We start from the raw sequence: 14698 nt of genomic DNA, 5'->3' as shown, positions 1-14698 counted from the left end.
ATTTGTACTTGATCATGACTCACAATCTAACTCATTATCGTGCTTCCTTCCTTCCTTTGTGTGTTCTTGGATGAAGTGAAACTTGATATCGATTTACTTGCTTCTTTCATGATGTACTAGATTCCTTACTAACTCGATTGCAGATTTGCTATCAACACGAATCTCGGAAGCCTCTATTTGTTGGAGATTCAATTCGTGGAGCTGATTCCTTAGCCAAACTGCGTGACACCCACAAAATGATGCTTCCACGTATTTTGCTTCAAATATTAAAAGTGTCACGTTCGGTTGTTTTTTTGATAGCAATGTAAATGCCATTTTTCCCAAAAAAAAAACATGTGCCCCGATGTACTCTTTCGATCATCTGTGTCTCTGCACCAATCGCTATCGGAGTAACCCACCAATCTATATTCCTTTGTCTTCGAGTAAAATAATATTAGTGATTATGTTCCTCAGATATATCATAGAACTTTCTTTAGCACCTTCCAATGCGTGTAGATCGGCTCTACCAAGAACCAACTTATCACTCCAATGTTGTAGGATATGTCTGGCCTTGTGCATGTGAGATAACCACCAAGCTTCAATATTTTGTTGCATCGACTTGATCTCCACTATCAAACCTTAGGAGTTTAGCACCTGGTTCCATCGGTGTCGTTATTGGATAACTATTTTCCATCTTTTTCTTCTTTAGAATATCTTTTGAGTATGATTCTTGTGATAAAAAAATTCCCGACTTTTCTTATCTAACTTTCAGACCAAGAAAATATTTCATCAATCCCAAATCTGTCTTCTCGAATTCTTGTTTCATCTTGCATTTGAATTTTTCAATCATCTCGTCGTTATTTCTCACAAGCTAACAAATAGAGTCAGAGATGGCTCAAGCTTGCCTCGTTAGCTCATTGAGCTTGGCTCACGAGTTGCTTGACTGTGTCGAACCAAGGAGGCGAACCAAGGTTTGGAATGAGAGAAGTCCCACAAGTTGGGATCGAACCTGGACAGGCGGCTGTGTTGCACAATTGGCACTGGGCATGGGCGAGCAGGGGGTCGAGTTCAGGTCAAAAGATCACAGAACAAGCGCTGCGTAGGGCACGAGGGTGTGAAATGTGGGAGGAACAGCGATGGGCGCAGACGCGTGTGATTTAGAACGCACGGGAGCACGAGATGAGGCCGTGGATCAGAACGCACAATGGAGGCCTAGCACGAGCAAGATTGGCCTCGGGTTAGTATGTTTGCTTATGGAGTTCGTGCAGGGAGCCGGTCGGGTCGCAACACTCGGTCAAGGCAGGGAAGCAAAAAGATTAGCCGCAAGGTGGAGGTGCAGCTACCAGGACACGATCGGTGGAAAGTAGAGCAAGGTGTTGTCACTGCAGCAAGGAGAGGCAACCTGCTGGGAAGATTGTTTTTGTTACTCATTGTAAAATTGGACCAATATAAACATTGTTAGGATTTGATTCAATTTAAAGTTATGTTAGTTCTGCAAGACATCATATCAATGTCAATATCCATATATAGATTTATAAGTTGATGTAATGGATATATCCCCAAAAGAACGAATTAATAAAAGCTGTATGCTCTCTCCCTCCATTCCCTCTTCATTCTCCCCTCCCTCTCTCCCTCTACATTAAAGAAACCTTCCTTCCTCCAAAAAATCCCAACAACTATATCTCGAAAGCATTCTGCATTCGTCTTCCCATAGGCCTGGCTCGACTACTTTCAAGCCTTTATCAAGTTTGCCATGCTTTTGCCAAGAGGTCATGAAGGCGATGTCGCATTTTGCTATGAATTTGGAATTTGCCAGAATCTATTGCATTCCAAATTCATTATAAAAAAAGAACTGATTGAAATATTCAAAACTACTTTAAAAGATATCTTAAATTTATTTACTCTCAGCTAAACATTTGTAATACAGCACACTCTGCAATCAAACAACCCCATAACCATAACCATTCGCATCAGCTTCTTGGAAAGGCAAAATAAACAACTTTTATTCAAATAAACCGCAGCAAAACTTGTTCTTGATAGTATAGACTATATTGACCTGATCTCCTTAAATCTCATATTACGCGCATAAATTCTGGCAGAGAAAGTGAAAACTTCTTCATTGTTTAGAGATCTGACTAATTTTATGCATTGTTAACTTTTGCAGGAGTGTTTGCATATTTCCAGGAGATTGATTCAAATGAGCCCAAGGTCCTTGAACCAGCAACCTCGTGAGCAGGGACCGCATTTGAAAGTTCTTCCAAATCATCTTCTGTAAGCTTCACATTTACAGAACCAATGTTGCTGTTTAGATTCTTGATCTTTGTTGTCCCTGAAAGCAAAATAGAAAAACAAGTGAGCAATTTTTGCAGCAGTTGAATTCAATAGATAAAGAGATCAAGTAGTAGTTTGCTCTTGCTCTTTCAAATGAGAGATTAGAGGGTTCAGATGGTAGAAAAATTATAGTTTGGATTCATTATTTCCAAGTTCACTATCATTACCAATCAGGTCTTATATGTTCGAATTATTTTCTTTATTAAAATAATGTATAAGAAGGATTAGGGTGGAGAGACACAGAGAAAGATGATCATTTGAGAACCAGCCAACATTTTCTAAAGCCCAATTTGGTAAATTTTTTTGTATGTTATTTTTTTTAATATAAAAAAATAATCTAAAACTGCACGCAAGATTTCATTATAACTTCAAGAGTGAATGTAAAATATTTATGAAGCAGGTTGTCCACCTATATGACAATATGATAATTTTATTTCATAGACAGTTATAAGAAGGGAGAGAATTACTTGTAATGAATGGCATACAAGAAAGAAAACTATTTATTTAGGCCAAGGAGGGCTGATTATGATGTCTACATCTATCTCTCTCCAATGATGCGCCTCGATGGAGTTGAGCTCTTCCGATGCAAGAGGAGTAAAACTTATGCAGTGGATCGTTGGTAGAATGGAGCAAACAAAACTAGAGAACAAATACTAAACTCAAAGCAATATCATATATTCTTTATCTCTTCATTACACCTAATCCTAGCTATTTATAAAGCAAATAGAACATTCTATAAATTAAAGATATAGTATGCCTAAGATCTATCATAATTAAGATGTTCCACATCATCCATCTTATGCACGGTCATTTTAGATATCTATAACTAATTATTTAATATAATATCTCCAAAATTTCAGTATAATTTATACCATGTTTCATCACCATATTATCATAAATGTTTGGCATAGTGGTTTGAGTTCTACTAAGTATGGACAAAAGAAATGTAAGTGTTAAATGGAATCTCACCTGGGATTGGAACAACATCATTTCCTTGATGAAGGATCCAAGCCAAAGCTAATTGAGCTGTTGAGCATTGGTGCTTTGCAGCCAGTTTTTCTAACCTGAAGTATAGTATCTTATTTTTCTTTAGATTGTCTTCACTGAATCTTGGATGTGAGGCCTGGAATAAAAGCTTCTTCAGTAATATGATGAACTTGAACTCAATAAAATAAGTGCATTATAATTTCGACTACTTGCAATAATATAAAAGAAACAAATTAAATCAAAACTATACCAATGAACTATTTGCAGGCACACTTTCAAGGACTGCTCTACCACCGAAAAAGCCGCAGCCAAGAGGGCTATATGGTACTATTCCGATTCCAAGTTCTCTACAAAGTGGAGAAGAAGATGTGCATTTAAATACAGATGCATGCCAAAGTATCCTCTGTAAGGTAGGGTCCATGCTAATATACTGTGTTTATGACATTCTTGAACAAAATAAAATCAAACAAAAGGCGGGCAGTTAAGCTATGGAAAAAAATTGAGAAATAAAAGTTTATACTCTAACATTTGAGAGTTTTGTGAACATCAATTACTGCAAGAAATTCATCAAATATCCGCGGCATTTCCGGTGGCCAAATAATCGTCGGAATCACCGGCGGTATAATCTCAGGTAATAAGCGGCGGTTATACCGGCGGTTTGACTGCAGGAATTTCCGATAGTCATTTTGCCTCCCACAATGCCGCCAGAATTTTATATGTACGACACAGTTACCGGTGGTTTTACCACCGGAATTCTTAAGAAGACTAATAAAAGTGGCCAAACCTGCAAAGTGGGATTATCTCTTCCTCAATATCTCTAGTCCAAAGAGACCATTCTATTTGCAACGCACTAATTGGGTGAACAGCGTGTGCTCGTCTGATTGTATCTGCGCTTGCTTCTGACAACCCAACATACTTCACCTTACCCTCCTCAACCAACTTCTTAAGCTCCTCAATCTACAAAAGTAGATAACAATAATCTAAGTACAGTACAAAAAATTAAAGAGTTGCAACATTCAAAAGAATTTAATGTTTGATTAGTAGTCTCACTGTTTCTTCAATTGGCACAGTTTGATCAATCCGGTGCTGATAATACAGATCGATGTAATCCAATCCAAGCCGCTTGAGACTTCGTTCCAAGCAAGCTCTCACATACTCTGGCTTACCATTTATGATAGGATTGCCTCCTTGATTAAGCTCTACAATCCCAAACTTTGTGGCCAACTGAATCTTCTCCCGTGGAAGTTCTTTCAATGCCTGCAATCATACAATTTCTTCAATAATAATAATAATAATAATAATAATAATAATATCACAACTTTATAAACCAACAAATTTACTCTTCAAATCTGTCATGTATACTTATTAAGGAACAAGTTAATTACGAAAGACATAAGAAGAGAAGGGGGTTTAAAACAGACCTTGCCAAGCAGGATTTCGTTAGTATGAGGTCCATAAACATCGGAGGTGTCAAAAAAGGTGATGCCTTTGTTAAAAGCTTCCTTGATGATGGAGATGCCCTCTTCCTCAGAAATCGGAGAACTATACGTTGCAGTGAGACCAAAACAGCCAAATCCTAATTTGGATACCTAAATCAGGAGAAATAAATAATCAGAAATCAATCAAGACATCTTGATAACAATGCATGACAAAACCAATATACATAAACAAGGCTTAAGGTGGCGTTCTCTTTATCAATGACGAAGCTTTTTCCTCAAATGAAGTTGAAAAATGCGCAAAATAGAACACATTACAATATTCAAGAATTCGAACTAAGAACTGCAAGAATTCCGAGACCAATTAAGAACAAAAACTAAAATTTTGAAAAAAAAAAAATTGAGAACTTCAAAGAATGAGTTTGTTACCTCTAATCCCTGGGATCCCAGCTTCACTCTGGGTATCAAAATTTCGTTTTGCTCTCCCATTTCTTCTCTATCTGAATCCCAAGCCACAAAAAATCAAGCTTTTCTTCCTCTCGCCCGTATTTTAGGTGCTTCTTGCGTTGCAGGCAAGCGAAGTGTCTGGATCTGATAACCGCAAGTGAGCTTACTATCCAGTTTTAAACCTCAATCTTGTCTACTAGCGACACACTTGGGATCGGTGAGGTCAGCCCATGCATTATCTATAAGAAATATTACTAAAATTTTGTTTCGTTTTTTTTTTTTTTACTAAAAGGACCGGGTCCCACTTTTACATTACCTATGACCTGACGTGTTTAATAATTAATATTTGATCTCACTTCAATTGAGAATAATATATGATTCGAATTTAGAACTGAAAATATTTTTGTTTGATGAATTAATATGGTAAAAAAAAATGAAAGTTAGGTTTTGTTTCGGATGATTTCCTTATTAATTTTTAAAATAATTTTTTGATAGATAATTTTTTGTTTAAATTTTTTTTTATTAAAAAATTGCTTTAAAAATTTAAAAAAAAAAAGTCATTTTTTGTCACTATTTTTAATGCAATTTTTTTACCATTATTTTTTGATAATTTATATCATAATTCATTTCTATTATGAATATTGTCACATTATCTTACTTAAGAGGATAAATATTTATGATAAAAAAATATATTTGATCCTATTTTTTGTTATTTTAATTAAAAATAAAAACTTAAATTGTAATATTTTAAATTTTTAAAAATGATATATTAGATGTTTCCTCTATTTTTTGAATTATCATAATTAGATGTTCAAACTATGAATGATATATTAGATGTTTCCTCTATTTTTTGAATTATCATAATTAGATGTTCAAACCATAGTTTAGATTACCAAACAGTTTCTAAACATGACATGCTTATAGTCGAATTGAGCGACTCGATGAGACAAATCCAACGAACCTGAATCACCAATTTTGATATCATGAAGACATTTAAATGCTCAATAAACAGTCAATGATCAAGGGATTCAACACCTGTTGTCCATCAAAACCACTCCCAATTTACGCTTTATCTTCCTCCTATTTATGAGTCATGTTATTCTCAGAAAATATATAAATATACCCCTCACTTTTCATGAAAAGGGACCCCCAAGCAAGAAAGCAATAATATATAAATACAACCTACCACAAACTATTGCATCTTAATGGAACCAATTGTATTGCCTTAAGAAAAATGTTATGTTGGTCAAGTTTAAACTAATATTGAGGCCTCTCTCTCCATATCACCTATATCCTATATACTCTTGTTATAGATGATATTCTATTCATTATGAATGGCTAAGACATTCCCTCTGTATTACATATATTATCATATATGCTCAGTATTTACAATAAAAATATGCAACAAATATTATAATATATCTTCATTATTAATAACCTTCAATTTTATTATTATTTTTTTATCAGAAAACTTTCATAATAATCCCTAGACTATTCGTGTATGGCAAATTTAATTCCAAAGTATCAATTTAATCCCTAAACTATGCAAAATTAATCTAAAACAATCTCTCTTATTATAATTTTGAATTTTGATATAAAATTGATCTCAATTTAGTCTATTGACTTTACAAAATTGATCCAAATTTGATCCAAGAGGGACCATTTTGTATCAATCTGGTTGAGGGATTAAATTGAAATAACATTATATTCTGGGACTAAAATAAACACATACAAATAGATGAAGGACAATTTGAAATTAAACACATTTTTCTATTGCACTATCCTCTTGCCTAGGTAACAATTTTCTTTGATATTACTTCTTTCGTAAGTATAATTCTAAGCACATCTCTCTCTATCAATAAAATAAAAAATCTCATAAATTTTCATTTATTATGCTCATTTGAGAGTTTATTCAAGAATTATCCTTGATACAAGACTACATCCGCCTCAAGACATTCCATACAGAATAAAGATGATGTGAGAAACTCAGAATGCAATAGTTTCATCCCATCTCTCTAAGATTTCGTTTGAGACGGTTTTCTTACTGCTTTTTAAAGTAATCTTTTAGCACATAATTTTTAATTTTATACTAAAAAACTGTTTTAAAAAACAGTAAAAAAGTTGTCCCAAACAAAATCTAAATCTAATACAATGCAGAGAAATAGTACCAGAGAAGGTGAAAGGCCGGTGCTTTGTTTGGGAATTTGATCGATTTTATGCATCCCTAGCTTTTGCAGGCGTATTTGCATACTTCCATGAGATTGATTCCATGTAACCCCAATTATTTGAACCAGCAACCTCTTGGATTGAGATTGCATTTGAAAGTTCTTTCAAGTCATCTTCTGTCAGTTTCACATTTAAAGAGCCAATGTTGCTGCTCAGATTCTTGCTCTTTGTTGTCCCTGAAAGTAAAATAAGATACTTCACAAAAATTTTTTGATAACATTCTTTAATTTATTGCCATATTGATCAGGAGATCAACTAGTAATTAGCAGTTGTTTAAATGATAGGTTAGAGGGTCAAGGATGCACTAAAAAAAATCCAGCATTATAGTAAAAATTTTCATAATATGTTGGAATGTTTTCGTTGAGTTTAAGTAAACCAGCGCAATTTACACCGTGATTTTGCCGGTAATTTCGGACGGACAATGGGCCGGAATATTTTATGTACAGGCGATATAGCCGGCGGAATATGCGCTGGTAAAGTAAAGACGATAAATATGCAGGAAATTTACAGGAAAAATATCCGCCGCTTTTTCCGGCGAATGTCCATCCACCGGAAAGTCCACGGTAATATATGCTCGAGCAACAATGTGGTAGTACTACAATTGGACCAAGTGAAGCTCAGAGAAAGGAGAAAACTATTTATATGAACAAATCAATATGAAAGAAACTGTTCCTTCTGCAATGCACAAAACATTTTAAACATAATCATATATTTTATCATATGAAAGGATGTAATAATAGCTTATCGAAGACTTGAGGGACTTCATTGTGAAATTTGGTATGATTTTCAACACATAATTAAATTATAATGGATAGGTTACAACTTTTGCTACATCTTTTCAGTATTATAATATAATTGATTGTCCGGCATAATATCTTCAATTTTTCAACATTCACATATGTAGTTATTGTAAGCATAAAACAATCTTGTACCTGAAGGTCAAATTATGGTAAAATCTTCAAGCCTGTAGGGTGATGTCAGCTAAAAGGCTAATAATATCTCTACGTAAGTTGAATGCAATGTGCTTGATGAGAACTATGAAACTAGCTACATCACCAGTGTAATATATGAGAATGTGACTTACTTTCTAGGGAGAACATAGTCAAATGCTAAACAATCCAAAGGATAAATGTCAGAACTAAGATATTGCTTTTATCAACATACACATCTCACATAGCACATTATAGGAAAATCATTTATTATCGGCAGCAATTGGTCATTTTCTGGTGGTTTTAGAAATTATGTGTTTCATATGGAAGAGCACCTGGAATAGGAACAACATCGTTTCCTTGATGAAGTACCCAAGCCAAAGCTAACTGAGCTGTTGTGCATTGGTGTTTTGTAGCCAATTTCTCTAACCTGAAGTATAGCATCTTATTTTTCTCTAGATTTTCTTCACTGAATCTTGGGTGTGAAGCCTGACATAGAAACAGCTTCAATAATGTGTTGAACTCAAACTCATGAACATAAGTGCATTATAATTATCACAATGTTACCAGTGCACTATTTGCAGGCACACTTTCAAGAACTGCTTTACCAGCAAAAAAGCCACGGCCAATAGGACTATATGGAACTACTCCAATCCCAAGCTCTCTACAAATAGGAAAGAATAAGTAGATTTAAATATAGTTGCAATCAAACAATTAGCAAGATTGGAATGCCAACATGCATAAAATGATAAAGATGACAAAATGCACAAAAAACAAAATTCTACTACCTTTATGCTTCCTTGATTCCACCATTTGGTCTTTGCTTTAAACAAGGTATGAGCATTTACAGGGATTTCATAATTTGAATATTCACATTTAAAGATGACACTACTTGCCTATTGGGAGGAGTTCTTGAGCTTTTTGAGTTCTACTTTTGAGAGAAGAGAGCAGAATTTGGAGGAGGAAAATCTAGTCTAAAACTTTATTCTAATTTCCCCCCAAAACTAATACATCACATATGACCTCTATTAATAGATATTAACAATGGTGTTATAACTTGCAGGAACAAAATAATTAACCTAAAACTAAATCAATTCATAACAACATTAATAGAGAATTACATCTCCATTGTGTTAGTTAGTGAAAACAAGAATGATTTTTAAGCTTCCTGTTCTATCCTCCCTCATCTAATCATGATAATCCAACCTTTGAGTATATAATTCGATGATTATTACTGAATACTAACTCAATTAACATATCAAATGAAACATTTTCCTTTCTACTACAAATCAAGATGTTTCATAAAACAAATATACGATAAACTTTCCTGGAATTATTCTAGTCTTTCAGCAATATAAAGAGTAGAAATTTAATCAATTATTGCTATCGATATTCCTTATTTTTTTCAACATGTAGGCAGTTAAACTATCAAAAAAATGAAGAGTAAAAATTTAAAGCCTAACATTTAAAGTTCTTACTAAAAACTATAATAGCAAATGTAAGTTGTTAACCAGCAATAAGTCTATATATGAATAACTAAGACTTCATTTGGAACAACTTTCTTACTGTTTCTTAAAGCAACTTTTTAGCACAAAATTAAAAACTTTTGTACAAAAAAACTGCTTTAAGAAGCAAAAAGAAAGCCGTCCCAAACGAAGCCTAAATTTTCCAAACCTGCAAAGTGGGATTATCTCTTCCTCGATATCTCTAGTCCAAAGAGACCACTCTATTTGCAATGCACTAATTGGGTGAACAGCATGAGCTCGCCTGATTGTATCAGCGCTTGCTTCTGATAGCCCAACATACTTTACCTTACCCTCCTCAACCAACTTCTTAAGTTCTCCAACCTATGATCACATGAGTAGGAGCCAAACACCAAGCTTAAGCCATGAAAGATTCACAGAATTCAAAAATTTTGATGGTTAGTGGTCTCACTGTTTCTTCAATGGGCACAGTTTGATCAACCCGGTGCTGATAATACAAATCGATGTAATCCAATCCAAGCCGCTTGAGGCTTCCTTCCAAGCAAGCCCTCACATACTCTGCCTTACCATTTACGATAGGGTTTCCTCCTTCATCAAACCCCACATTGCCAAATTTAGTCGCCAATTGAATCTTTTCCCTCGGAAGCTGCTTCAGTGCCTGCAGGCAGTCATTTTCTTCATCTATAAATCTTTCATACATCCTTATTCGAAAGAAGAGAAGGGGATTTAACACAGACCTTGCCAAGCAGGATTTCATTAGTATGAGGTCCATAAACATCGGAGGTGTCAAAAAAGGTTATGCCTTTTTCAAAAGCTTCCTTGATGATGGAAATCCCCTCTTCTTCACACACAGGAGAATTATACCTTCCAGTGAGACCCATACACCCAAACCCTAATTTAGATACCTAAATAAGGAGAGAAAAAGAGAACGAATCAGTAAATACACTATGACAACAATAAATAAGACAAAACCAAGGCTTAAATAAGGATCGTGCCCTCTTTTTCCTCAAAAAAAGTTCAAAAAAATGAACAAAATACAATACATTGCTATCTGCAAGAAGTTGAACAAAGATATTCCAAGTTCGAAGATAAAGGACTTGAAAGATTGAGTTTGTCACCTCTAATCCCTGAGATCCCAACTTCACTCTTGGTATGAGGATTTGGCTTTGCTCCTCCATTGCTTGCGATCTTGTCTTAGCCTCTGCAAACAAAAAAAATCAGATTCTTCTCTCTCGCCTAACTTTGAGTTTGGCTTATGGGCCTTCAATTTAAAGAGTCTTGATCTGATGACCATTGTGAGCTCTGTGTTTGCGATTGGTGAGGTCAGCGCATGCATCATTTAATATCGTTTTTTTTTTTTTGGGAAAATTTAGTGCTTAGCCCAATTCATTCCAACAAATAGAATACAATGGAAAGGCTGACTACTACCACAACCTGCCAGTAGTAGTGAACCAACAAAAAATAACTATCAGCATAAAAAAGCTACCAAAACAAATTTAAAAAACCACATAGTAACTATCTGCTTAGCAGCAGTAATACAGAAGAAAAACAGTAAACAAAATTATTACTATCTCCCTACATACAGATAAAATCAGCTGAAAATCATGAAAAACTCCCTGTAGAGACTAACAGACGAGCAGAATCCGGAGAGGACCATCCGAAATTATAGAGCTCCCAATCCATAGCATGCTATGAAAAACTCCCTATAGAGAATGCAGACGCATATTTAATCGTGTGGTGACCATCAGTAATTAAGGAGCTCCCAAGCCATAAAAAACCTGGACTCAGATTTAGTATGTCAGGAATTTGATCAATTATTGCATATTGAATTCCCTGGTTGCCCGTAGGCCTTCCAAGGGAACCAATACAAATTTTTGGGAGTATCATCATTGTCCAGGAGGCTACATACACCAATCTGGGACATTTGCATCGATAGGGCCATAGAATGATTAAAGAAGCTGGCACGATGAACGTCTGCCAACTTACAGCAATTCCATAAGATCCAAAGAATTTCCCCATTTATGTATTTTTTCACATAAATTTCTCTTTATTATATGTAACAGAGAAGTGTCACAGTTGATGGCATTACCAAACCTCCTACCATTTCTTTCTCTCCAGATATGGTAAATAGCACAACAAACAGTCACATAAAAGTAATTTTTAACCTTCGCATTCCCTTTGTATTGAACTTTTACCCATTCAAAAACCTGCATAATGGTTGGTCTGAAAAGAAAGTGTTTCATTCCAGGAAATAAAGCAGTGAGAATGGTAAAAGTATAAGAGCACTCAAAGAACATATGAGAGACAATTTCATTGTGATAATGGCACAGGCTGCAAGTGCCAGGAACATTAATGTTTCTAGTGATAAGAGTATCAGCTGTCTTTAAACCACCAACTAGAGCCATCCAGACAAAAACCGAATGCTTGAGTATGTTTCTTTTAGCCCACACCATTTTATGCCAAGAACAAGTTTGATAATCCGCATAGAATTCTTCTATACAATTTTTGAATTTATAATTGGGCCTGTTTTTCCATAACAGACACGGTCCCTCCTCCCCAATGGTATTAATACCAGCAACCAAGTTTCTCAGATAAGGAGGAATGGATTCAGGAAAAATCCATTGAGTACCAATTATCAGGTCTTTCAAGAAAATATCAGGACAATCATCCATAGAATACCCGCCTAAATGATCAGTTACAGTCTCATTATTCAACCAGTGATCCCAGATCAGAGATATTGAAGCATTCTGGGTAATTTTGAAATTAAAACAATGTTTAACTTCAAAAGCAGTCTTGCATATGAGTTTCCATGTTTTGGTTGCCAGGTTCACACTAAATGGTCTCCAAGGGGATTTGTATTGGCAGAGAAGCCACGTGGAGAGAGGAGTTGAGCAATTATACATTCTAAATATAACAGAACAAATGTACGCAAATTGCATAGCAGAGATGGAAGGAATGCCAAGACCTCCTTTATTTTTGGGTCTACATATTTTATCCCAAGAAATCATGTGTAACTTTTTAGCATTCATAGTGTCCCCAAAAAACAAAAACCTGGCACTGGATTTGTTGAGAAATTTGTAAACATATTTTGGCAATATAGACCCTCTAATCCAATACGCAATTGTATTTTGAATAGTGAATTTGATGTATTGCAGCCTACCCGCAAAAGACAAGAGGTTGGCTTTCCATCCATTCATTTTCTTATTGACTTTGTCCAATAAAGGCAAGTAATATTCTATTTTCAATCTATAATAAGATAAGGGAATGCCAAGGTAATTTATTTTATTGACAATATTGAAAATAGTTAGAGCTTGACAAATATCTTGAATGTGACTTTGATTTCTTGGGAACATTATAGCACTTTTTTCATAGTTAACTTGGAGACCTGAAGAATTAGCAAAATCCCTTAAAGAGTTGGCCAAAATATTGCAATTCTCCAATGTAGCCTCCCCAAAAATTAATACATCATCTGCATATAACAGATGAGAGAGAGAGTAGTTGTCAATGGATATGCCTCTAAATCCTCTACTCTCCAATAGGTTTGAAAAAGCATCCATGACTATGCAAAATAAATAGGGACTGAGAGGGCATCCCTGACGAAGTCCAGCATAAGAAGAGAAAAAACCTTCTAGAGCCCCATTGAGCATTATGGAGAAAACCTTTTTGGGCTAGTCTATCTAGCAAAAATTTTCGGCTAACAGAGTCAAAAACCTTTTTTATGTCCAGTTTTGCACAAAAGGTGTTGTAATTCCTTCTCTTACCAGCAAAACATAGAATTTCATTAGCAAGAAGTATATTATCAGTGGAAACTCTAGATTTTACAAAGCCCGCTTGATTGTCCTTAACAATCAAGTTCATCACTGGTTTCAGTCTTTCGGCAAGCACCTTGGCAATTATTTTGTAGATAACATTACATGACGCTATAGGTCTGTATTCAGAAATAGCAGTAGCATTTTTGTGCTTTGGGATAATTGCTAGTGCTGTAGCCTTTACACCATTAGGCATATAACATTTTTGGAAAAAAAGATTTAATGGCCCTACAGACAGATGGACCGATTATATGCCAAGCCGACTTATAAAAAAAGAAATTGAAACCGTCAGGCCCCGGGGCTGAATTAGAAGAGCCCGAAAAAACTACATATTTAATCTCCTCATCCAGCACTAGAGAAGAGAGCCTGGAAACATGAGTTTGTGGTAATAACACCCCAACAGGAAAACCATTCAGGTTCTCATTAGGAGGAGGCAAGGGGTTATAGAGGCCTTGATAAAATTGAATAAGAGAATTAATCACATCAGATCTAGAAGAGGCTGAATTATTAGTAAGGAGATTAGCCACAGAGTTGTTAGAACCTCTTCTGGTTCTAATTTTTGCATATAAGAATTTTAAGTCCTCCTCCCCATTTTTTATCCACTTCACTTTAGCCCTCTGAGTTATCCAAGAGGCATACATTGAATTGAATTTTGCAAGCTCCATATTTAACTCCTTGAATGAGTGATTTAAAGCAGGATTGATAGGATCATTTTGAAGCTTAACCAACAGATTAGCTTGTTCATTATTCAAGTTATCCAAATGTCTAGAAACGCATGTGGAAGAGGACCACTTTTCTTTTTTAATAGCACATTTTATCTGCTTCAAAGTTTTACTGAAATGAGATAATGGATTCCCTATGCAAGGGGTAGAAAAAGCCTCAAGAAGAATGGCCCAATAGCTATCTAGATTAGACCATTAGTTTTTGAATAAGAAGCGATGATTAACATGAGTATTTGATCCGGAGTGTAAAATAATTGGGCAATGGTCCGAGCAGGAAGGGCTTTGAAATGAACAGTAAGAATCAGTAAACATATTCAACCAACCCTCATTCACTAAAACACGATCGAG

The 14698-nt window shown here is 35.1% G+C and overlaps 2 protein-coding genes across 2 annotated transcripts; both read right to left on the bottom strand.

Moving 5' to 3' along the window:
• Positions 1-1957: 1957 nt before the first annotated feature.
• LOC110110020 (probable aldo-keto reductase 1) lies at positions 1958-5325 on the bottom strand. Its single transcript, XM_020841301.2, has 7 exons — positions 5163-5325; positions 4719-4886; positions 4348-4554; positions 4082-4254; positions 3548-3644; positions 3280-3433; positions 1958-2308 (listed from the first exon to the last, which is right to left on the bottom strand). Exons 1-7 carry the CDS (start codon positions 5220-5222, stop codon positions 2121-2123), a joined length of 1047 nt encoding a protein of 348 aa, XP_020696960.1. The 5' UTR covers positions 5223-5325; the 3' UTR covers positions 1958-2120.
• Positions 5326-7039: 1714 nt separating this feature from the next.
• On the bottom strand, positions 7040-11009 carry LOC110110021 (probable aldo-keto reductase 1). The gene is made up of 7 exons (XM_020841303.2): positions 10938-11009; positions 10557-10724; positions 10271-10477; positions 10010-10182; positions 8903-8999; positions 8671-8824; positions 7040-7582 (listed from the first exon to the last, which is right to left on the bottom strand). Exons 1-7 carry the CDS (start codon positions 10995-10997, stop codon positions 7395-7397), a joined length of 1047 nt encoding a protein of 348 aa, XP_020696962.1. The 5' UTR covers positions 10998-11009; the 3' UTR covers positions 7040-7394.
• Between the last annotated feature and the right edge of the window lie 3689 nt (positions 11010-14698).

This window comes from Dendrobium catenatum, unplaced genomic scaffold, assembly GCF_001605985.2.
Source record: "Dendrobium catenatum unplaced genomic scaffold, ASM160598v2 fragScaff_scaffold_133, whole genome shotgun sequence".
NCBI lineage: Eukaryota > Viridiplantae > Streptophyta > Magnoliopsida > Asparagales > Orchidaceae > Dendrobium > Dendrobium catenatum.
Note: the sequence above shows the minus strand (reverse complement) of the source record. Positions and strands in the feature narration are given on the sequence as shown.